Source organism: Olea europaea, chromosome 6, assembly GCF_002742605.1.
Source record: "Olea europaea var. sylvestris chromosome 6, O_europaea_v1, whole genome shotgun sequence".
Taxonomy (NCBI): domain Eukaryota; kingdom Viridiplantae; phylum Streptophyta; class Magnoliopsida; order Lamiales; family Oleaceae; genus Olea; species Olea europaea.
Genome location: NC_036242.1, coordinates 29,097,725 through 29,123,626, shown reverse-complemented (window position 1 = coordinate 29,123,626; position 25,902 = coordinate 29,097,725). Strand labels below are relative to the sequence as shown.

At 34.7% G+C, this 25,902-nt stretch overlaps 2 protein-coding genes and 1 long non-coding RNA gene across 4 annotated transcripts; 1 reads left to right on the top strand and 2 right to left on the bottom strand.

Annotated features, from left to right (window-relative positions):
* Positions 1–2,812: 2,812 nt before the first annotated feature.
* On the top strand, positions 2,813–16,310 carry LOC111396376. Its single transcript, XM_023022815.1, has 13 exons — positions 2,813–2,960; positions 3,075–3,136; positions 3,599–3,676; positions 5,306–5,384; positions 5,485–5,555; positions 5,681–5,782; positions 6,211–6,300; positions 6,530–6,604; positions 7,216–7,248; positions 8,198–8,275; positions 11,308–11,349; positions 12,330–12,439; positions 16,273–16,310. Exons 1-13 carry the CDS (start codon positions 2,906–2,908, stop codon positions 16,292–16,294), a joined length of 897 nt encoding a protein of 298 aa, XP_022878583.1. The 5' UTR covers positions 2,813–2,905; the 3' UTR covers positions 16,295–16,310.
* Positions 16,311–17,737: 1,427 nt separating this feature from the next.
* On the bottom strand, positions 17,738–20,004 carry LOC111396375 (AP2-like ethylene-responsive transcription factor At2g41710). 2 transcript variants are annotated; one of them, XM_023022813.1, is made up of 8 exons: positions 19,715–20,004; positions 19,476–19,558; positions 19,335–19,343; positions 19,157–19,245; positions 18,997–19,070; positions 18,850–18,900; positions 18,668–18,774; positions 17,738–18,581 (listed from the first exon to the last, which is right to left on the bottom strand). In XM_023022813.1, exons 1-8 carry the CDS (start codon positions 19,942–19,944, stop codon positions 17,998–18,000), a joined length of 1,227 nt encoding a protein of 408 aa, XP_022878581.1. In that variant the 5' UTR covers positions 19,945–20,004; the 3' UTR covers positions 17,738–17,997. The 2 variants fall into 2 exon arrangements, with proteins under 2 accessions (XP_022878581.1, XP_022878582.1); XM_023022814.1 differs by having other exon boundaries at positions 18,668–18,744.
* Positions 20,005–23,151: 3,147 nt separating this feature from the next.
* On the bottom strand, positions 23,152–24,058 carry LOC111396561. Its single transcript, XR_002703030.1, has 2 exons — positions 23,655–24,058; positions 23,152–23,585 (listed from the first exon to the last, which is right to left on the bottom strand). It is a non-coding gene; the product is annotated as an uncharacterized LOC111396561 (long non-coding RNA).
* Positions 24,059–25,902: the final 1,844 nt, after the last annotated feature.

Sequence of the window (25,902 nt, the reverse complement as noted above, 5' to 3'; positions counted from 1 at the left end):
TGAATATGTACTTGTTTGGTAGTGCTTTATTTTATTTTATTTTATTTTTTTTAATGACGAGAGAACCTGCAGCCGCTACCCTTTAGGTGCGCACTGGATAAACCCTCAAGCTGACCTAATAGTCTGCAAATCACATCGACCAGATAAACCACACTAGGCAAGTGTCTGGTAGTGTTTTTGTCCGATCATGTTTGATTTTTGTTTATGAACAATATTAGCTATCTTCTTATACAGGCATGACTAATCTCCTAATCTTGATAGACTAAAATATATATAATTGTCCTAAAAGAAAACCAATGACCAACTGTCAATTAAGAAAAATTCCTCCAACTAAGTGCATGTTTGGTTCTGATTTTTCTCTCCAAAAATTCAAAATTTTGACCGTTACTTTTCTAAGTTAACCGTCATTTTTTACTTCTTTTTCTCACAAATAAGACATACTTATCTCTCTAACAGTCAACAAATCAATTCTCATAGTCATTACTGAACAAGTAATATCCTAGTAATACGAGGAATACTACTTCAATTGACACGACCAGTCCCGAATCACTCTAGTGGACTCGAAACATGACGTGCGCCGATAATAAATGTTGACTAGATGTCAAATCTATCACCAAAATTGACTATGAGATACTTCAAAAAAGTGCGTTAAAATCAAATGATTATATAAAACATAATGCGATGAGCCCAAATTATTTACTTCATGCTTCATCAATATGAACTATAACACTCAACATGTTGTGTGGCTCTCATTTCGAAATTATTAGGCTCTTCCAACTAAAAAGAATCAATTTCCACCTGTAATCAGCTATAGTGAGCCCTCTCTAGAAGGGCTCTTAAGAGAACTTACTTATATATTCAGCCACATGTGCGGGTGTGAAAGGCAAGCTAGCCACCAACCAGGGCGGGCTGAGAAGGCCCTATGTAGTCTTTCTTTTCGTGGGTGGTAGGCAGCCATTTCAACAACCAATGGGTGATCGATAAATTATTGGTTGTGTTCTTGACGGACTTGATCTTTAAGAAAATAAAGCCATTTTAAGAGGTGCCGTCCGCAGCCTCTGCGTCGGATATGAAGTCTCATTCGAAGCTTTAGACAAAGGTGCTATTGAGATATTGGGCCTTATGGTATCTCGTACTAGTCAGGAATGTAGGGCAGGGGGAGCAGAATGCCTTATGCAGCTAGGAGTGCAAGAAGGGTAAAATAAGGCATAAGCAAAGGAAAGAGTCAACTGCACCCTATACCCCAAACGTATATGAGAATATCTAGGCCATCAGGAAAATTACGGGAAAATATATGAGTTGATATCTCAATGAGTGGAGAAGTTCGAAAATAACTATACTTTTTCATTTTTATCGAAAATCGAGTTCATATCATTGATAAGTCGTAAGATAACATCATATAATTATAGCTAAAACGTGAGACATTTACATAGCGTGGTAAAATATCATCTCAAGTTATGATATAAATATAAGCTGGTAATCATACTATAATCTCATCACATCAAATGTATTGAAAAATTCACCAAAAATGTAACCTCTGATTAAAATTTGTAATCCACCCCTCGGGCTAAAAACTTTCACCACGGGCCTTTAGCTCCTCCGTGAACAAAAGCAGGTCTTGAGACATTTGGTAATCAATTCCAGAACACGCCCAAGGCCCCTCAATGAAGTATATGTACACGGTCGAGATCCCTTCATCCCCGATCCAAGACCCCTCAGTGTAATATAGAATACGATCAAGGTCCATCAGTGAACTAGAAGAAATATATAACACGGGTACTTTTCTGGGCGATTTCAAAATCACGTCTCATATTTCAATTCACAATGTACCGTATACAATTTTTGAAATCTCACATGTATCATAATAAAAGATATTTCCATAATAACCATATAATACGAACCCATAATTGCATATAATTGCACATACTTTAACAATATACTTAATTTATAAATACTTTTAAAATATTTATATTTTTCCACTTACAGAACTATGTACACCAAAATCAACTCGGATGGTACCCCATCCAATTATCCGTATCATCGCCTAAAATATAATATAATTTTTAAATCAACAATTAACTATTTTAAGTAATTTCAATAATTAAATAGGCGATACCCAACCTTAATTATTTCACGTTTAAGTGATTTTTATAGTCTCTTTAATCACTAAAACTAGTTTTTTCTTTCACTTTATTCAATTTCATAGTTTATTATACTTAACCCTTTCAATAAAATTGAATTTAGTATAACAATTTACCAATTATAAAATTAAACATAACTTGACAATAAGTACTTTTTTACTTACCTTTCAAATTTTTTTGAGAAATTCAAGCCCAATAGTATAACCCACTTATTTACAAACACATTGGCGAAATTTTTCTATTTTTTTTCCCTTTCTTCTTCCTCTTCTTATTTTTTTCTTCCTCTTTTCCTTTCATTTTTCTCCTGCTCTCGTTTTCTCTCAATGTGTGTTGTGTGTGTGTGTTTTTGTGGGACATATGGATAGATTTTGAGCTTGGGTGGATTGATATAAATCAATCCATCGCCTCCCTCTTTTTTTTTTTTTTACTTTTGACCTTTCTTTTAATTAAGCTAATGTATTACGTCAATTGTCTTCAATCAAAAATAATAATTTTGAATATTTAATTTATGTAAAGTAAATTTAATTGGACACTATTGCAACATTGCAAGATTCTGTGTGCATCTCATATGTAAAATTGCAACATGCTGACTTGGTCGGGAATAGCCCAATAGTCAAAAAAATTGACCCGAACCACCATCAATCGATACGACGCCGTTTTAATTTGCAGTAATAAACGAATCTCCTCTTCGACAACTTTCGCCTTTAAAAATCTACAAATATAAAAAAACGACTTCGCGGCTCTAGTTTTGCTGATCTGCCCCCATGGCTATGAACGCTGGCTTAGGTTTCTCTAAGATCCTGATCCTAGTCGGAGCTGGTAAATTTATATTTTATGTTTTGTGTCTGTATGTGTAGTTTTTACAATTTTTTTTTGGATTTTTTGAATTTTGAGCTTGATTGACTAAATCCTTTTTTCTTTTATATGAATCAGGGTATACTGGAACCGTACTGCTAAAGAATGGTAAATTGTCAGACGTATTGGGTGAACTACAGGTGCTTGTACTTCGTTTCCTGCTATTTACTGTCCTGTAGTTTTTTGTTTTGTTTTCTAGATTTTCTAAATTTAGCTTGTAATTTTAGCTATTTATACTTCAATTATTGGCACCCGGATGCTTACTTTTGGTGTTGATTGGAACTGGCTTTGTAGATATGTGAATTCTGTATTGGCAATTGAAAACCTACAATCGTATCCATGATCAAGCCTGAAATTTTGATTCTTTGAAGAGTAAGAGAAAAAAATTAAGAAAAATACTGTAAAAGAGTGTACTAACGATCTTGGAGCATGGTGTTGTGCATGAGCATTTTATTTCTCTTAAGTTGACTTAGAACTTTTTAATGTGGCATCGATATTTTAACAGTATATAATACTCTTTTGGATATGAATTGAGAAATTTCTTCTCAGACAAGGGGTTATTAAATTTATAATCTAATTTTTGTATACATTGTAATTAGCAGTATTTGGTAAAAGGAATGGAAAAATCAGGGGAATCAGATGGGGGCGACTCTGAGCATTCTGATGCCATCGCTGCACAGGTATATTAACACTCTCTGTTAAACAGATTTGTACTGACCACAAACTTTCCCCTAAAAGCATTTTAGCTTAGAAGCTACTCTGTTCATCATTATTGCCCACTGGGGGTTGAGACCCAACATGGATTTGTTTTGTGTCCCCACAAAGATTGGGCTTAAGTTCCTCTTAGAGGTAGGTCTTGGCGTCGTATTGCTAGGGACCGAAATAAATCCATTTTGGTCTCAACCCCAAGTGTACGGTATATGGGTGTAATTATGCACGTAATAGCCCCTGACTGGAAGGGATTTTAGGGTAAAGTCCGTGGTTGTTACAAGCTTAATTTTGCAAGGTGATGTTTGGTTTTCTGTTTCATCAACGTGTTTTCTTTTTCAATTCTTGTTGATAGTAATCTACCTAGATTTGTAATGCTTTTGTGTCAGATGACATTGCTAAGTAGAAATAATAAGGAGCTTGTTAAGTATCATTTTTATGATTCACTAGAATGATAATTAACAAAAGTGAGTTTAAAACCTTGGTGGAAGAAAACAAATGGGATACAAAAGTTAATTAGATAATGAACCGAGAAAGGGAACGCATACTACTATTTGTTGATCATTACGGTAGAGCTGAGAATATGAAATTCTCCCACTTTTGTTGCTTATATTCTTTTTCTTTGGACAATTTCTTGGATTTACATAGATCAAGTCTTAGTTACCAAAGCTTTCTGTAATTATGATTGATATTTCAACACTATTAAAATAATCTTGATTATTAGACACTTACATAAGCTATCAGCTCATGCATACATGAAAAGGCTTGGATGACCATTAACCCCAAAAGTTAAACCAAGTCAAGAAAATATGGAAAATATGAAAGAATCGTATTGAAATCCTTTAAAAATATATTATTTAGATAATGTGAGAGCATTTGGTTTGGGCACAACCTGAAAGAACGAAAAAGCAAACGAAAAAGTTGTACTTAAGCATTTTGATTCCTTTTCAGTTTAAATTGAGTTATATAAGTACATTAATGTTTTTCCTTCTTGAAATTTGCAATAGTACTTTCTTCTTGAACTGTCAAATCTGGTTAATGTACAAATTCTGCAACCATCAAATGTAGGCCAGCAATGAGTTGAATAAATGAAGGCTGTTTGTTTTGTGTGTGTGATTGTTATTTTTTTTTTAGCTTTTGTGAGAGCTATTGAAGGATGATTGATGATCTTCATTTATAGTACATATTTGTTTGGTACTTTGTTAGTACGTCTATTTATGTACCTGACTTGAGAAATATGTAAGATTGACTTTCATCTGACAAAATGCCTTAAGCTAATTGGTCCTGTGTAGACATGGAGATTTTTTGATGGTTTGCAAGAATAGAATTTGTAATAGTAATTTTGTAGAATTTTTGGTTAAAAAGTAAGGGAAAATTTTGAGTTTACATGTAAAATTATTTATTGGGGAAATGTGTGGTTGAAAATAAGTTTGGGGAAGAATGAGTTTTAAAAGATTGGGCTCAAACATGGTATAAATCTCGTCGATACATATGAACTGCTTTTGCCTTTAGATAATGAATTGCAACTTGATCTATCCTTTCCATTTTGAATATTTAAGAACCTGCAGTATTTACTTGACTTCATAGTTATTCTTTTCCAGGTTCGTAGGTTAGCAATGGAAGTGCGCCAATTGGCTTCGTCTAAACAGATTACTGTTCTAAATGGGAACTCTGGCTCAAGTTAGTATCTTCACTCGGCTCAAGTTAGTATCTTCACTCGTATCAGACAGTTGATGGTTTAAAGCTACTAACTTACAAACACTGTTTCTCTTATTCACAGGTAACTTAACGCCTCTTCTAATGCCAGCTGCTGCTCTGGGAGCCTTGGGTTATGGATACATGTGGTGGAAGGTAGGACAGCATAATTTTTATATTATATGAATGCCCGGATTCATTATTATACCGCTATTATGCATTATTTGCATATCTGATTTAGTTTTTCTGCTTTTTCTTTCTCCTCCATCTTCAAATGTCAGGGACTTTCTTTCTTAGACCTTATGTATGTAACAAAACAAAGCATGGCAAATGCTGTTGCAAACTTGACAAAACATTTGGAGCATGTGTCAGAGGCCCTTGCTGTAAGTATCTGTTAACTATGCAACCCTCATTCTAGATTAAATTGTTCGAATTTTGATTCCACTTCTGTATGTGGATTGCTAATGATGAATTTCCTGCAAGTTTTTCCTTTTTTTTTTTCTTTTTCTTCAATTTTACTCTTAGTTTTTCCTTTTTTTTTTCTTTTTCTTCAATTTTACTCTTACTTGAGAAATATTGCTGTATAAGAGAACTTCCTCCTTCCTTCTGAATCTGTTATGTAGTTTTCTATTGTCGGATTTTGCTGGCTTCCCTTTGTTCTACAAGGTTACAATCAGTACAATCTTTGATTGTTACTTGATAAGCAGTAAATCTACAGGAAATTTTAAAGCTTGTCATATTATGTTGCTTCTACTTTCCAATGTGCTTGGGATTTCTATCTAGCATGATTTTCCATGGTGTTTTTGGTCAGGCAACAAAACGGCACTTGACTCAGAGAATTGAGAACTTGGATGGGAAACTGGATGAGCAAGTAGAGATTTCAAAATTAATTAGGAGCGAGGTAATTTAATATGGAATATTTATTATTTTTCTCTTAAGGCAATTTTCTATTATGTACAGTACCATACTGTTTGGTGTCCTGTATGGGTTGGCTTTAAGTTAGCTTCTTTAGCTAGATGAATACAAGGAATCAGATCGTGATCTCTGCTTGTGGAGACTATAACAAAATCTGATATGCTTTGAACATTGCTCAGAATAATTATAACCTACAATTTGAATATGTGAATCAGGTTAATGATGTACGTGGTGATATCTCCCAAATTGGCTTCGATTTGGATGAATTGCAGAGGATGGTATCTGGTTTGGTGAGTTTTACTTTTATGAAATTGTTTGTTTCTTTTAAGGATTAAATTTGTGTATGGTGTAATTATCCAAGAGCTGCCATATTGTGGAGGTGTAAGTTTGCATTGAATGTTCGTACTATCGGTTCAAAGCAACTGTAGAAGTTATTGCACGAAAGGAAATTCGATTGAGGGTGCAAGTTTATATAATATTGTTTTAAGTTAGAAATCTCTCTCTGGTTTGGTGTGGGAGGCAATGTTCTTGTGTACAATACGTTCTTTGTTTGAAAAGGAACCTGATTTTAGAACATGAAGAAAATGAGACTTTATTTGTAAGCTTTAAATAATTCTCCAGCGCATTTGGCATATTGACCAACATATTTTGTTTCGGTACTCAAGAAAATTGGACTTCACTAACTCCCTAGTCTTCCACGTCTCTTAAGTTTGAAAGGCTCGCATGTTGCATTTATATGTGAATGTTTTGTGATGAAGCGAAGTAGTTAAACTTTTAGTCTTTCTGCTTTGGCTGAGTCATTTTTTTGTACTGTGGCAGTCACGTTTGTATGTACGTGTGGTTTATTGCTTCCTTGTTTTTGAATATATAAACTCTACTTATTTAATATTTGGAATTGCAGGATGGAAAACTACTCTCACTGGAAGGCAAACAGGTAAAACATATTCCATTGTCTTGAATGAACTAATTTTGTACTTCACGTAAACTACCACCTCCGTCCCATAAAGATAGTTCTGTATTCCTTTTTCGCCTGTCCTAAATTATAGTCTTGTTTTAAGAGTGTAGTTACTATATTAATTTTCTAATGTGTCCTTATTTACTGTGCTTTGTTGTCATAAATATAGACGATTCCATTATTTAATTGTAGTTGGAACAATAAATTAAAAACCAAAAAAAGTTCCATATTCCTTGACAATTATTCATTCGTATTTGGAGCATAAAAAAGGCCCATGTTTTCATAAAATTTGAATGTTCACGTTTTGGCAATTTTTTATTGCTTGCTTGTTAGATGGTTTGTAATGTTAATTACCTTGATTATTGCACTAAACAATGACTAGTACCAAGAATAGTTTAATTCTTGGGTTGTGCTACACCTCGGTGTACAGCCCCCCTTACAAGATCGTGGCCCCTCTCTTGTGAGGGGGCTGTCAACCCCGTATACAAATAGCATTTTCCTTAATTTTTTTTTTTAAAAGAATGAGTTTTTGAATAGTAAATTTTGGGAGAAAGTGTAGATAAAAAGTAAGAAAAATGTTTGGGTTTACGTGAATAATGTTTTATTGTGAGAGTATGGTTGAAAATACATTGATTGCATTAATGTTGGGGTATATTAGAAAAAATGATAGTAAAATTTATTGTTTCAATTATAATAACTAAATTTTCTTAATCTGTGTGAAAAAAGGAAACATGACTATTTTTATGGGATGGAGGTAGTATAATTTTCTTCCATTCTTCCGATTTTTGGTGCTAAGGAGGAGAATTGCCTTTGCGTTTTTTCTTACTGTCCTGATAACAAATTACTATTTAATTGAAATAATTATTTATGATGTATCATTGAGTTGTTAGTTAATCTTTGTTTTCTCATTGATGATTTATTGCTATAGGAGCTTGCGAATGCTGGGGTTATGTATCTATGTAGCATTGTCAGTGGAAGGAAGCCAAAGATGCCTGAAATGCTCCAGGTTTGAAATGCTACTGAACTCTTGTTTCTTCAGTTTGCCCATGCTAGTAACGTGCGTTAGATAATTTGCAAGATGCTCAGTTAAAATTATGCCATATTATTAGTTTAGCTCGAGATCTTAAATGATGGCTTTTTGTGGAGGGTGGGAGGTTGGATCGGCTAGAACAAGAATTTGATAACGTTTCAGAAGTTAGAACAAGGACTTGTGGAAGATTAATGATGTGCAGTAAATAAACCATTGGATGCTAGCTGAAATTATAAGGAAAATGGAACTCTTTATTGATAAGAGGAAATGACTGTGATGTAAAGAAAACACAGCCATTTGAGAGGCTAAGACTCTCCTAAAGTTTTCACTTCTCACTTGTCTGCTTATCATTTTCTGTCTACATCTATTTATAGACTTCCTAGCTGATTAATTTCCCCCCACTTGCCCTTGTAACAGCCTGCAATTATTCCTTCATTCCAGCTGATTTTCCATCCTTCTTGATTCTTCTAGAATAGGTTAAATGGATGGGAGGCCTAACAATACCTGTGGTTCCAAAGAAACCCTGTCCTTAAGGTTGAAATCAGGGAAATGTTGTGTAATGGGTTCCCTAGTTTCCAAAGAGGCTTCAGCACATGGTAGAGCCTTCCATTGAATTAATGCCTCTTGCTGTCCAGTTGGATACTCACGTAGCTCTAACACTTATTCTGGATCCACAATCCATTCCAACATGGCATCCAAATGGGGTGGCAGGTGGAGACAAGTCCCTGCAGCTCTCACTGATTTTCTCAACTGTAATACATGAAAAATTGGGTGGATCGTGGCTGTAGGGGGCAATTCCAGATGATACGCCACTGGTTCCCAAGAGGCTTCAAAGCTTGGCGCCCCTTACATTTATTGTGATGCTCGATTGGATTCTGCTAGGAGCCTGCAATAATCTCACTTCACGCAATACTTTTTGAAGTAATTTAATGAACAGAAGATAGATTTGGATGTGATTGAAATATCCCACTTCTGAACTGTGAATACAAAAAGGAAGTGAATCTGCTGGAAGAAGAGCAGATACGGAAATTGGAATGCAAGAAAATAAAAAGAACTAACGGTATTTGGCTTTTCGAGAGAGCCAATTCTCTCCTAAGTGACTACCCAAAATTCTGCCTGCCTTCCCATAGCACCATCCCTCTATTTATAATTGGTTTTGCTCTCATTACTCCTAACAGAATGCATAACCGTGCCCTTGCTGCATGTGCCTTCCTCTCCTTGGTTAATTCCTTTACTGCCCTTGTTAGTTTATTACGTGAGTTGGGGATCTATCAGATTCTCCTTCCGCAATCGTTTTTCTTGCAACATTGGCATCATTGTTCCAGAAAGTAGTTTGGATGAATTTTGTATTTTAGATGGTAGATTGTGGTTCCTGGAGAGATTAGAAACCAATTTAGCCTTAGGGATTGAAGAGATCTGGGTCATGTCCACGTTATAACCAGAACGTGGGCTGTTTTAAAATGGGCCTGGGCGTTTACTTCGAATTGGACCCACTTTATTGAGATTTGGGTTATAGTTGAACACAACCCCTTTACAGTGGATTGAACCCAATCTAATTTGGGTCTGTTTGAAGGTATCGTGTTTATCCTCCACACTAAGTGCCAACTCCATTTTCTGGCCCAATCTAGGCTCAAGCATCAGTTCTTCTCTGCAAATTTCAGATTGCACGGTCAAGCCCCTGTAGATCAAAATCGCAACATTCTCTGAACCTTCTAGACATTTTCCTCTATCTAGTATTCTGTGATCAGTCCTGCGTGCATTCCATTGGACCTGCCCTTCTGTGATGCTTTTGGAACCATCTTCATCGACCTTTCTGTTCAGTACCACTTCAGGATTAATGAGGGCTGCAACAACCTTCTGGGTATCCTTCATTGACTGCAGAATTTTGGCCATAATTTGGGTGATGTTTTCCACAGATTTCTCCATCCCTGACAAGTGCTGAATTTTGGACTTTACTTCTTCCAACTCTTCCTCCGTGGCTTCCACCCTGCTTTATATCTTTTTCTCGGCCATCCGATCGAACATGCTCTGGTACCAATTCATAAGGTTCCAGAAGTTAGAATAAGGACTTGTGGAAGATTAATGATTGTGCAGTAAATAAATCACTGGATGCTAGCTGAAATAATAAGGAAAATGGAACCCTTTATTGATAAAAGGAAATGACTGTGATGTAAAGAAAACACATAGCCATTCGAGATGGCTAAGACTCTCCTAAAGTTCTCACTTCTCACTTAACTACTTGTCTGCCTATCATTTTCTGTCAACATCTATTTATAGACTCCCTAACTGATTAATTTTCCCTCACTTGCCCTTGTAACAGTGCAGTTATTCCTTCATTCCAGCTGATTCTTCATCCTAGAATAGGTTAAATGGATGGGAGGCCTAACAGAATTCCATTGGTATCGTTTAGAATACTGTACTGGGATACTTGATTTGGTCGCTGAAATTATTAATATCACCAATAGATTGTAAGTCAAAGAAGAAATCCTCAATTAAAGATCTTTTTAATGTGCCTAGCTATGTATGGTCTTCTGGTTGTCAAAACTTCAATAAAAGAATGTTCAAGTTTTATCTAGTATCTTAGTTACTATCAAGCAAGAGTAATGCTAACCACTTCTCTAGATGCTGCTTATGTCTCATGCTTTTACTTTTAAAATTCATTTTTATTACATCTTGTCCCTTTTTCATTTGAAACATTTTCCTGCATATGTGGATTGACTAAGCTTTTTACATTCAATTGGGGTTAGTTGGGGTTGGGGCTGTCAGTGCCCTTTTGCATCTCCCGTAATGTGTTCTACATTGTGGGAAGCATAACCGTGTTCTATTTTATGTTTTTTCTTGGCTAATATTGTATTCTCCCCCTCATACTGTTTGATTATTCTATTTTGTATAGGAAAAAAATACCGTGTTCTTGAGAATGGGGATATTAATCAATTTCATATCCAATTATTGAAGGCTTTGTTGCTTATCATTTTCAAACTTCTTCTTTATTCTCTGTTGTTGTGCAGGATCAATTTAAAATTGGTGGAAACTCAGTACCAAGTCTGATGGTACCTCTTCTGACTCAGATACCCTAGTACATCAATTTTTAAGAAAAAATAATATATAATAGTTCGAATCTTTCTTTTTATATACGAAACACATTAATACTGCTATGCCTAATCATATGGAAACAACTGGTGGATTGAAAGTTCATTGATCTTGTTTAGTGTAGTTGATATAAATGTGCTTAAAAACTCTGCTGCTAAAAAGCTAGGTGATTCCAATTGCTATGCAAAAAAGGCAAAAGACTAAAAAGTTAAAAATTCTATGTTATTAGATCTTGTAGATTGAAGTTTATTACCTGATACATGCTTGAATTCGAGGAAAGAGGCAATTTGTTGAATCAAATGATTACCTATTACAAAAAAATGAAAATTTATTATGAGTAAATAATATGGAGACAAAATTTTCCAAATTTCTAGGTAACTGGTTTGTTATGCAACCATCATCTTCCATTTTGACGTGGAAAAAAAGAAGAAAGAAGCACTACAAAAGTAATCCTCTATGTTATTAAAGCTTCTAGTTTGAAGTTCATTTCATCAGCATTTTCCTTGAATTTGAGGAATTTGGAAAATTCTTGATTTAAATAACTGTGAATCGCAATGCAAGGTATATTTGTAAAGTGCTTCCGAAATGCTAGTTAATTGGTTTTGTTACTCAACCCCAAAATATTTACGTGTCAAAAAGTTGAATGAAGAAGACAACAAAATGTAATAGTCATATTATTAGATCTTCTTGTTTGAAAGTTTATTCACATCATCATCTTCCTTGAATTGAAGAAAGAGGCAAATTGCAGAACTGAACGACTGCCAATTACGATAGAATCTTAATTTACAAAGATCAATTTTATTTTGGTGACATTGCATTTAATATTCATTATTTAATGAAGTATCAATCATTATGTACTGGAATCAAATTCTTAATCGTTTTGTTTGATTTCCTTGTATCCAATTTACTTATGTACAGAATAATCCCTTCTTTTTTATAGGGTCTTAAGGAGATTGCGGATTCCTTAACTTCAGGAAATAATCTATTAACAGATGGGAATGTACAAGTTGGCACTGATAAGTTAAAGGACCCGCCAAGAAACTTAATGAGGTACTGTTAGAGCACTTCTGTTTGAAATGGTCGGCACTGGATCGTCCTTGATTTTGCATTCTCTCGCTTCTGGGTTTGCATTCCTTTTCTTTCATTTTGCTGCCAAATGGATTTGGTTGCATATACACAGATTTCTTTGTTTATTGTGATGCTCGATTGGATTCTGCTAGGAGCCTGCAATAATCTCACTTCACGCAATACTTTTTGAAGTAATTTAATGAACAGAAGATAGATTTGGATGTGATTGAAATATCCCACTTCTGAACTGTGAATACAAAAAGGAAGTGAATCTGCTGGAAGAAGAGCAGATACGGAAATTGGAATGCAAGAAAATAAAAAGAACTAACGGTATTTGGCTTTTCGAGAGAGCCAATTCTCTCCTAAGTGACTACCCAAAATTCTGCCTGCCTTCCCATAGCACCATCCCTCTATTTATAATTGGTTTTGCTCTCATTACTCCTAACAGAATGCATAACCGTGCCCTTGCTGCATGTGCCTTCCTCTCCTTGGTTAATTCCTTTACTGCCCTTGTTAGTTTATTACGTGAGTTGGGGATCTATCAGATTCTCCTTCCGCAATCGTTTTTCTTGCAACATTGGCATCATTGTTCCAGAAAGTAGTTTGGATGAATTTTGTATTTTAGATGGTAGATTGTGGTTCCTGGAGAGATTAGAAACCAATTTAGCCTTAGGGATTGAAGAGATCTGGGTCATGTCCACGTTATAACCAGAACGTGGGCTGTTTTAAAATGGGCCTGGGCGTTTACTTCGAATTGGACCCACTTTATTGAGATTTGGGTTATAGTTGAACACAACCCCTTTACAGTGGATTGAACCCAATCTAATTTGGGTCTGTTTGAAGGTATCGTGTTTATCCTCCACACTAAGTGCCAACTCCATTTTCTGGCCCAATCTAGGCTCAAGCATCAGTTCTTCTCTGCAAATTTCAGATTGCACGGTCAAGCCCCTGTAGATCAAAATCGCAACATTCTCTGAACCTTCTAGACATTTTCCTCTATCTAGTATTCTGTGATCAGTCCTGCGTGCATTCCATTGGACCTGCCCTTCTGTGATGCTTTTGGAACCATCTTCATCGACCTTTCTGTTCAGTACCACTTCAGGATTAATGAGGGCTGCAACAACCTTCTGGGTATCCTTCATTGACTGCAGAATTTTGGCCATAATTTGGGTGATGTTTTCCACAGATTTCTCCATCCCTGACAAGTGCTGAATTTTGGACTTTACTTCTTCCAACTCTTCCTCCGTGGCTTCCACCCTGCTTTATATCTTTTTCTCGGCCATCCGATCGAACATGCTCTGGTACCAATTCATAAGGTTCCAGAAGTTAGAATAAGGACTTGTGGAAGATTAATGATTGTGCAGTAAATAAATCACTGGATGCTAGCTGAAATAATAAGGAAAATGGAACCCTTTATTGATAAAAGGAAATGACTGTGATGTAAAGAAAACACATAGCCATTCGAGATGGCTAAGACTCTCCTAAAGTTCTCACTTCTCACTTAACTACTTGTCTGCCTATCATTTTCTGTCAACATCTATTTATAGACTCCCTAACTGATTAATTTTCCCTCACTTGCCCTTGTAACAGTGCAGTTATTCCTTCATTCCAGCTGATTCTTCATCCTAGAATAGGTTAAATGGATGGGAGGCCTAACAGAATTCCATTGGTATCGTTTAGAATACTGTACTGGGATACTTGATTTGGTCGCTGAAATTATTAATATCACCAATAGATTGTAAGTCAAAGAAGAAATCCTCAATTAAAGATCTTTTTAATGTGCCTAGCTATGTATGGTCTTCTGGTTGTCAAAACTTCAATAAAAGAATGTTCAAGTTTTATCTAGTATCTTAGTTACTATCAAGCAAGAGTAATGCTAACCACTTCTCTAGATGCTGCTTATGTCTCATGCTTTTACTTTTAAAATTCATTTTTATTACATCTTGTCCCTTTTTCATTTGAAACATTTTCCTGCATATGTGGATTGACTAAGCTTTTTACATTCAATTGGGGTTAGTTGGGGTTGGGGCTGTCAGTGCCCTTTTGCATCTCCCGTAATGTGTTCTACATTGTGGGAAGCATAACCGTGTTCTATTTTATGTTTTTTCTTGGCTAATATTGTATTCTCCCCCTCATACTGTTTGATTATTCTATTTTGTATAGGAAAAAAATACCGTGTTCTTGAGAATGGGGATATTAATCAATTTCATATCCAATTATTGAAGGCTTTGTTGCTTATCATTTTCAAACTTCTTCTTTATTCTCTGTTGTTGTGCAGGATCAATTTAAAATTGGTGGAAACTCAGTACCAAGTCTGATGGTACCTCTTCTGACTCAGATACCCTAGTACATCAATTTTTAAGAAAAAATAATATATAATAGTTCGAATCTTTCTTTTTATATACGAAACACATTAATACTGCTATGCCTAATCATATGGAAACAACTGGTGGATTGAAAGTTCATTGATCTTGTTTAGTGTAGTTGATATAAATGTGCTTAAAAACTCTGCTGCTAAAAAGCTAGGTGATTCCAATTGCTATGCAAAAAAGGCAAAAGACTAAAAAGTTAAAAATTCTATGTTATTAGATCTTGTAGATTGAAGTTTATTACCTGATACATGCTTGAATTCGAGGAAAGAGGCAATTTGTTGAATCAAATGATTACCTATTACAAAAAAATGAAAATTTATTATGAGTAAATAATATGGAGACAAAATTTTCCAAATTTCTAGGTAACTGGTTTGTTATGCAACCATCATCTTCCATTTTGACGTGGAAAAAAAGAAGAAAGAAGCACTACAAAAGTAATCCTCTATGTTATTAAAGCTTCTAGTTTGAAGTTCATTTCATCAGCATTTTCCTTGAATTTGAGGAATTTGGAAAATTCTTGATTTAAATAACTGTGAATCGCAATGCAAGGTATATTTGTAAAGTGCTTCCGAAATGCTAGTTAATTGGTTTTGTTACTCAACCCCAAAATATTTACGTGTCAAAAAGTTGAATGAAGAAGACAACCACTACAAAAGTAATCCTCTATGTTATTAAAGCTTCTAGTTTGAAGTTCATTTCATCAGCATTTTCCTTGAATTTGAGGAATTTGGAAAATTCTTGATTTAAATAACTGTGAATCGCAATGCAAGGTATATTTGTAAAGTGCTTCCGAAATGCTAGTTAATTGGTTTTGTTACTCAACCCCAAAATATTTACGTGTCAAAAAGTTGAATGAAGAAGACAACAAAATGTAATAGTCATATTATTAGATCTTCTTGTTTGAAAGTTTATTCACATCATCATCTTCCTTGAATTGAAGAAAGAGGCAAATTGCAGAACTGAACGACTGCCAATTACGATAGAATCTTAATTTACAAAGATCAATTTTATTTTGGTGACATTGCATTTAATATTCATTATTTAATGAAGTATCAATCATTATGTACTGGAATCAAATTCTTAATCGTTTTGTTTGATTTCCTTGTATCCAATTTACTTATGTACAGAATAATCCCTTCTTTTTTATAGGGTCTTAAGGAGATTGCGGATTCCTTAACTTCAGGAAATAATCTATTAACAGATGGGAATGTACAAGTTGGCACTGATAAGTTAAAGGACCCGCCAAGAAACTTAATGAGGTACTGTTAGAGCACTTCTGTTTGAAATGGTCGGCACTGGATCGTCCTTGATTTTGCATTCTCTCGCTTCTGGGTTTGCATTCCTTTTCTTTCATTTTGCTGCCAAATGGATTTGGTTACATATACACAGATTTCTTTCCCACTTTCTTCTTCCTGAGTCTAACGGAAACTCGTTCAAATACAGGACAGCTTCAAACGAATGCTGAGTGCTCCTTTTACACGNTAGCAACACAATAAACTAGTCATGGTCGCTATTCTTCTCATTCCATCCAACCTCTTGTCTCCCATTCACAGGTAGAGTTACATGTTCTCGTTTGCACTACTATCGATAACCATCATGTCATCACCCAATTCACATATAAATTTTCACTATTGAACCTTGTCTCTAACAATTAACTGATCGTAGTCACTATTCTTTTCACCTCAACTCAACTCACCCCATCCCAGCTTTTCTCTTTCATTCTACACTCCGACCACACAATCGTCGACAACCACCACGCCATCACCCAATTCACACGCAAGCCAACCAGTTCAAATTGAAGCTCGTAACGGAGAATTGTGCTAGGATTCTTGAAGATGAGAGACGGATGAGGGATGGATCTTGCATGATGGCAATTTGGAGGTTGTGGAGCTATGGGATGGCATTGTGTGAGTTTTTGTCCTTCCATTGCAAGCGTGGCAACGAGAAACTATGCAGCTGCTTAGACTTTGCCAAACTATAGAAGCCATACCAAGATGTATGCATCACTCATCCTCACGAGAGAGAGAGAGACTTTGTCGGAACTATAGAAGCCATACCAATATGATGGCGAGTCGCCAACATTAGGGCAATGACCGTGTCAGATCATTTTCGAGCGTCAGGTTTATGCCACCGTCGAGAGAGATTGTAGGAGGGGTTGTGGTGGGTATGGTGTTACTGGGGGTGTATATATGTTTCAATTTTTTTGCTCGTACAGAAGCGGAAGTAATAGAATTTCACCAGATGCTAACATGGCAGCATCTAGTTGATCTTTTTTTTCCCACTGTTTAACTTGATGCTACCATGTGTATTTTGTAAAAATTCTGGCTAAGATTTTCTATACACATAGCACTTCTGTATATGTTTTGAAAATAAGAGCTTGTTTGATAGGAATTTTGATAATTGATTTTTTAACAGTTAGAGATAAAGTGGATCCTATATGTGAAAGAAGAATTCAAAAATGACGGTTGAAATAGTAAAATAACGGTGAAAAAATTGACTTTAATTGGCTTAAAATCCCTACCAAAACAAGCTCTAATACTTAAGACTTGATTATGGATGAAAATAATTAATATTTGATTTTTGAAATTGAAACTGAAAAAGTAGGGTTTGAGGTAATTTCCCTTTTATGTTGTTTAAAGTCCAAACCCATCATCCTTATTCTTTCTTCATCATTCCTATTTTATCTTTATAAATGAATAAAATTTCTTCGTTCAAACTTAACCTTTTTTTTCCCAACCGTTTCCATCTGTTTTCCGAGTTAATGCCAAAATGGAAAATGATTTATTTTGATATTACTCGGACAAGTGAATGATTCTGAGTTCTTGTAGAGTGCAACCATGCATTGCAAATTCCTCAAGCTTCATAGAGAAAAAAGAACTAATGCCTTCTGACAATCTAATCCAGTGAATATTAAAATCTTGTATCATTTTCTGAAACTTATCAAGCGCATATCTAACAAGTACATCAGAAAAAATACCTTATTCTGTATACACCAAAGTAGATCAGTTAGCACCAATCTACTCGCTTATGAAAAAAGAAGAAAAAAACTACTGAGACCGAATCTAAACCTGTGCGTTCTTTGGACTATGATGAGGAATGTAAAAGTTGTGATCCTTTGATATTATTTCAATCACACAATGACGAAATGTTGTTCAATATTTTGCGGCATTAAGTCCAAAAAGGCTGTCCTCCTCCATTATACAAAGACGAAGCATCATTCTCCAAGGGATCCAATCTTGGCAACTTTTCCATATTTGAAGGACAAGCATAATTTGTAATATGATTCTTTCCGTTGTAAAACACAAAATTATCTTCTTCTCCACCAGTATGTAACTTGATCTCCGTCTTGTCTTTCTCTGTTTCTTCATTAGAAGCAGAAGAAGTCTTCTCCACTAGGTCTTTAAACATGGAAGATCTGTGGAGGAGACCTAATGCAGTTGGAGAAGATGTCTTGTTACAAGGGCTTAGGGGCATTTTTCTTTCAATAATCTCGTGTTTTTGGGATATTACCGGATTGTTTATGGCAAACGAATTCGGGGTTGAGAATTTTGTTTCCTTGTTTGCATTATTTGTGTAGTTATAGTTCGATTGTTGAGCCTCATTTTCCGAAATCAAACCCTGAAATCCTACTGAATTTGCATCAGGTCTTAGCCATCTGATGTAAGTGCTCAAATCGAAGTTAGTAACTGCATTAATCCCTCTGTACTCTATTGCGGCAATATCATATGCGTGTGCAGCTTCTTCTTGAGTACCTGCAAAGTAAGTAAATTGTGAACCAGATTAATTTACTTTTCATTTTAAGACAACGACCTTAAAGTTAAAAATTTTGTGTACTCACTATAGGTACCAAGGTAGAGATATTTGTTGCCAAATACACGGCCTATTCTTGCTTCCCACCTCCCATTGTGATGATGCCTAAAGTTGAATGAATTGAAACCATAACCACTACAAATTAATTCTTGATCAGAAAGAAGAAAAGGAAAAATCGTGAAGGATGAAACATGCTAGTTACATATCTACCTTGCAACGCCTCTATACTTAGATACACCTCTTGCAAAACCACTGCTTCTTCTGTATTAGAGTTCCACAAGTGAAGACATATTTTGGTCTGATCAGTGCTTACAATACTATTGCATTGATATTATAGTTTTCGAGCTATATGTTTACCTTCGTAAAGAGGCCAAGTATTCCTCGCGAGTGACATTTTGCATTATCTCTCTCTCTTTGTTGTAATCAGATATCTGGCAAAATATAATGTGTGTGTTTAGTGCGATGCCAAAGTTGAGGAATTTTAGCGAGATTTACGTGTGATATGTGTGAATAATACCGGGAAATTTGTGAAGGTTGATGTTCCCCAATACTTGATAGCAGCCAAATCATATGCTCTTGCTGCAGCTTCTTCTTCATCATAAGCTCCTAATAAGTTAATTAGTGAACCAAATTGTCAGTTACTTGTAATCCTTTAAGGTCAACTTTTGTAAATGAGCAATCTATTAGATGCTCACCAAGATAGACTACTCCAACCAAGTAATAGCCAGCACAGGATCATATGAAATGTCAAAACAGTAATTCATTAGGAAATATTTATAATAATTAATCATGCAATATTAGAAGTGATTGGACCAGGCTACGAAAAAATTATCTACCTTGCTTTCCTTTCTTTTTCTGAGTAACATTCCATGTCCCTTTATCCCACAGATGAGCTTCATAACGTCCGGTCCAACGATGCCTGAGGGGGGGGGAAAAGGTAGTAGCCTAAGCTTTTTAGAACAAGCAACAACAAACTAAGCCTCGTTGCCATCAAATTTGGGGTCGGCCAAGCAAAATATTTTGCATAATGTGAACAAGAAAATCACTGAAGTTCAGATAGAACTTTATATTAAACCTGCTAACTCCTCGAAATCTTGAACTTCTTTTCGTTGTCGTAGTTGTAGCAGCTGCAGTTTGATCAACCCTAATTGCCTGAGGGTGCTGTTGTTCTATCTGCTGATTGTTGTAGCGAAATGCTACCACTGGAGGAGATCTACGTCGCCTCTTTCCACTCTTCGTCTCTTGAACATCGACTGAGATGCTGCACTTTTCAGGCTTCGTCTCAGATTTCGCACAAATTTCCATTTAATTCGTCGAGTTTTTTCAAGCATTACAAACGACCAATTCACATTCTGCTTCATGCTCAGTGAAATAATGTCCGACATTCTGCTAAAAGAAGCTACATAATGTAATTTAGTTATATAACTCCCTACAAAATAAATACTCAACTCCACCATATAATTTTATAAATCTATCTCATGAACCGACTATATCATTTGAAAAGAATCTTGTAATCTTTATCGGTCTGTCGGCAATGATCCAATTACCATTTTTATATTTCCCTCCCATCCATACTTAGCTAACAAATTCTTTATGCATGTTTTTCACAGTCGATACTATGCCCGTATACTATGAATTCTTATACATATTTAGTTGAACTCGAACACGGTGATAAAAAATAATTTATGTGGCCCTCACTTTAGTGAAATTAGGCTCTGTCATTGCTTTTATACTTATCTAACACATTTTTATATTGATTCAAGCTCGTGCATGTAACATTCTACTGGAACGTATGGCATGCTCATTCTCCCTTTTAAAGTTAAAATCTCACGTCTTTTAAATATAAAAACAATAAGACTACTTGTTCACCTTTTAAGATGAAATCTCTCATACTCAATATTATCCCAACATAATTAAAGAGGGCTGCCAATATCATACAGACAAGCATCGATTCACATTCCGACATTGAAAATAAGCTCACTGTTGGGATCTTTTGGGTTATTACAAAGTAGACAAATGACTATTCACACTAAAACAAAGTAGAGTCTGTCTTCTTTAGGATTATAACCTGTAACAGGTTTTCGGCTGATTTGTCTCATTGGCATTATGCTCCAAATTGTTGAATAATTGTTTTTTTTTTTTTTCCTGGGATTCTTCGTCGGCCTGAACGGGATTAATTAGGTTGAATTTGGCTTCTTTTGCAGTTTTGTCCTCATGCTGTGTTTTTGTGAGCCCGATGAAGGAACTGAGTGAGTTCTGTTCAAATTCATCTGACGGTTTAATCCAGGGATTAAGACACTATAATACCCTTCAAAATCATAGTATAGCCCAATCTATCCTTCTAGCAATTTTTTTTTTTTAAATAATTGTTTAAATGTATAAACAGAATAAAATAAGGTATACACATAATAAATATCCTTAACACCGATTTTGCCATTGCATGTACTCACATGATAATAGGTGTTCGTCTCTCGAGATAGAACACGTTGTTAAAACTAGTATGGCGAAACACTTTCCTTGACTGATGAACTAAAGTAGTGTTTGATTCACCCAACTCCATGGAAATGGGTGGAAAATTGACTGGTGAACTAAGGTAGTGTTTGATTCACCCAATTCCATGGAAATGGGTGGAAAATGGGAAAATGTAGTGTTTGATTCACAAGATTTTCCATGGAATTGGTTTCTAGCTTTTATTGGAAGTTGTGTTATTCCTTGATTTGGTAGAATTCCAATTCTCACCATATATGGTGAGAATTGGAATTCCCGATTACTGTAGGAATTTTTTTTTTTTTTTTATTTAGGCAATGGAAACTAATTTTAAGAATTATTATAAAAAAATATTTCTCTTTCATTGATAATTTTCATGTAAAACAAAGTCAAACAAACACTAAAAAATAGATGATTTTCTTGAATTTTTTATTTTATTTTATTTTATTTTTTGCTTTTTGGCAATGGAAACTAATGGAATCCCCAATACTAGTAAATTATATCATTTTAATTGACAATTTTCATGTAAAACAAAGTCAAACGAACATCAAAAAATACTTTTATTTTAACATTTTTCACGTAAAAAATTATACCAATCAAAAATAATAATTTACAATTCCCATAAAAATAATTCTAGGCAATTCAATTTCCTGAAATTCGTTTTCCACCCAATTCAATTCCATTTTTGTAATCAAATGGACCCTAAGATTGATTGGAATGATAATGAAAATGAATATTTTGGAAATCTTGAAAATAAATATTAGAACACGTTTTCAAAGGATTGACTGTTTACAATCCTTTGACGTACATATATATACATTGAATCGATTGTATCCAATCATGTCCAATTCAACAAAATATTTCATCCATGCCCTGTTATTGCTCATAGACACCTAGAGGGTGTTAAGCAGGAGTGGCTAGAGTGTTTGTTACTTATTTCATTAATCCTTGTTTGGTTTAAATAAAAATCATATTTTTGGCAGATTTTAATAAAAGTTGATGAAAAATATTGTTGAAAAGTTATATAACTCATAAAATATGTGGCTAAAATTAATTGTTGACTTTAACTTAAATTTTAATTAACTTTTATGGCTGAACCAAATAGGGACTTGAGTTTCTCCTGATTTATTATTTTATACTATTTTATTTTTTGGGAGAAAGGGCAAGGGTTGACTGAAAAATCATATTCTAAAAATGACTTTCGGCCATGTAGACAAGAGTTGAATGACGTTACCTGAACTAATGTTCAAAATACCTAAGAATATATAAATAAATTCTTGGTCAATATTGTCAATTTTAATAAAGCTGCGAAATTCGTCTGCATTTCCTCATTTTTTGCATGGATGCATGCAATCTACCATGCAAAAGGTAAGCAAATTTTGGAATAATTGAATAAGGATACTTGTGATCCTAAAAGGTGGGGGCTGGGGGATCCCATGCAATCTTTGAAGATCTTGTAATTATTATGTACAACATGTTTGCTACGGAAGATTGAACACAACTCGACATGACGAAATCTATAATTCATCTCTCACCAAAAAGCTAAAACTCTTACCGAAGAAATAGTATATATTTCTTAGTTGTGCATAGTGATAAGGTTCGTCCACGACTTTCACAAATGGAATTGATTGGTCGGAAAATCTGTTGGTAATATCCCCGCCGCTAATTTTAGCGACTACCTAGGTCGTCGACGATTTTAGTTCTTCCGTCGGTGTTTACCAACGGCTATTTCCTTCACTAATTTAGCAACAAGTTTTTCCGTCGCAAATTACCTACAGATTCTATCCGTTAATGATTACCAACGAATTGTTGTCGCTATTTTCGTCACTAATTTGAATTAAACTATTAAAAATATATATGATTTTATTTTAATAATTATTTTCTCAAAAACTTCATACATTAAAGTTTTTTTAAAACAAATAAAGCTGAAATCCAATAGAATAATGTAAACATTCCTTAATTTCAAGTTCCATTTTCTCCCTCACTAAATAATCAAGATCATCCAAGAAGTAAGCAGCCCATTCATTTACCAATCAAAATTATATTTGATACAGATTCATTGTACATGGTTAATCGCCTCTTCCATAGATAATATAATATACAACCCAAAAAAAAAAAAAAAAGGAATGAACAATCACTACCTACTGTCTACAGAAATTTGAGAAGACAAAGTCCTAATTGCACAATTTAAATCTCCAGCTAGTCTCAAGAACAAAATGCCTCTGCACTTTGACAGCTAACAGATCCCTATTCTCTTCTAGTCGGTCCTTATAGATTGGGCCGAAGAATGCTGACATTAACTTCAGAGAATCGAAGTATTGAGAAGCCGTGAAAGTGAAAATTTGCAACAAATGATGCTAATATGAATGGCAGCAGAAAGTCAACGGCCATTGATATGAGCACCAATTGCGTTTGCTACAAGGAAAGACATTGCAATAGCTTCAAGGTTCCTTGTGGATCTATTCATAAAAAATAAAATTTGGTCATTGGTAAAAGGAAGAGGAAACTGAGAAAGAGAAGATAAGAACCTTAATAAGCTTAATGAGCTCCCTCAATACTCCTGTACAGAAAACGCTTCCTCAACATCTTCAAACATCCAAAACCTTTCTTCCTATCTTCTCATCCATTTCCAATCAGAGTAATCTGTCAATATCATATATGATACGACATCCTCCTCCCTTGATTGCAGAAGCTCCTTAATACAACAGGAATGAACCACCAGACCAGATACTATAGTATAGAATAAAAAAGAGAGAAGAATCTGGAGTGAAGAATAGATTAATTGATAGAGGCGTGAATGGCAACATTTCAATTTTTTGTAATCTGATTCTTCTGCAAGGAGCGGCGACAAAGGAGATGGGAGGCGGAGGGTGAAGGGTTCTATTTTTTATTATTTTTATTTTTGTAATCTGAATATCTGATTTACCTTTTGGAGTTTCTATTCTTTTATAAATTTAAATTTTATAATATTTTCTGAAATATATAGAGGGAGGGCGACAATGTGTTTTGGGAGGAGATGAAATATTTGAGAGGCAAATGAAAATTTTAGAGGCAAGTCAAATTTTAAGTGAGAATTGAAACATTTTGAATTTTTCGACGGAATTTTGCGTTGGTAACTATATAATGCTTTTAAAAATTTAATTTCAATGTTTACCAACATATTTTTTCTGTGGGTAATTTATTTTACCATTTTTAATATTTTTCCAACGAAATCATCCATTGAGAATTTTTGTCGCTAAATTATTTAATTTATTATTTATTATTTTTAAATTTTTACTTGGATTAGTAACAAAATTGTATCAACGAAAGTCTTTTGCAGGTAATTTTGTTGTTAATTTTGTATTTAATTTTTAATAATAATAAAATAGTAATCCGTTATTAATTTGTTATAGTTCCGTCGATAATAGCAAAGGAAGTTGTTCGTCTGTAAAATTCCGTTTCTATTGGCTCCTTTTCTTAGTAGTGATTATACGAGGTTTTTCATCGCTTCATCACTTTTACTTCGGAGTCCTGGAAAAACCCTCAATCATGTACGGAACTGAAGCCCATAATCAAAGAAGAAAAGGATAGTGCTATTCCATCTGATCAAAAGAGAGAAGAAACTAAAAAAAGTGGTTCATTTTTCAGGTAACTATCTAGTAGAGGATTATGATCCATGGGATGGGCAAATATCCAGCCAAAAGCGTCTCAAGAGCTCGTCAGAATGAGAATCTTATTACAAATACAACAATATTAGTACAAATTGTGTTGAAAAATATGGCCATGGAGAAGAAAAATGAATCATGACAAGGAAAAGAATATAAAAATTATCAACAAAGACTAGAACACGAAATTAATCTCACTGTTTTCAAATGTTATTTGCCTTCTTTTCAATGCGAGGTTTTCCATCGCTTCATCACTTTTACTTCGCAGTCTTGGAAAAACCCTCAACCATGTACGGAACTGAAGCCCATAATCAAAGAAGAAAAGGATAGCGCTATTCCATCTGATAATCAAAAGAGAAAGAAGAAACTAAAAAAATGGTTGATGTTTCAGGTATCTAGTAGAGGATTATGATCCATGGGATTGGCAAATATCTAGCCAGAGCTGTCTCAAGAGCTCGTCACAATCAGAATCTTGTTACAAATGCAACAATATTAGTACAAATTGTGTTGAAAAATATGGCAATGGAGAAGAAAAATGAATCACGACACAAGGAAAATGATACAAAAATTATCAATGAAAGCTAAAACACGAAATTAATCTCGCTGTTCTCAAATGTTATTTGTCTTCTTTTCAATACTTCTAAGGATTTTCGACAAATAGGTCGTAGGATTAAACAAGCATTTTATAAAAAATACTAAAAAGCAAAAGTAAACAAGCGAAAATTTAGACTCTGAATATGTGATAATATCTTTCCTTTTTTAGATGAATAATGGGGATAGAATTCAATTTTAATTTTCTTGCACTTGAATCACCTTTTTATATGCTTAAACAAGTTCCCACGAAATTGTGCAAAAAAAGGATGAAAAGCCACTAATCTTAAATGAAAAAGGATCAAAAACCAACCCAACGGTCATTTTTCTATACCACATGGGCTATAGCCATGCGATCGCATGGATATGCCCGTGGCCACCCTTCAAATCTCTGAAGGGCCTCATGTGGCTGCACCCCCACCCCTTTCGTTTTTCATTTCTTCTTCAATTCAACTCATCCATTCACACGATTTTCAACAACAAATTCCAATAAATTGTCTTGCCAAGAAACATGTTCAGAAAACCTTAGACGACAAAAACA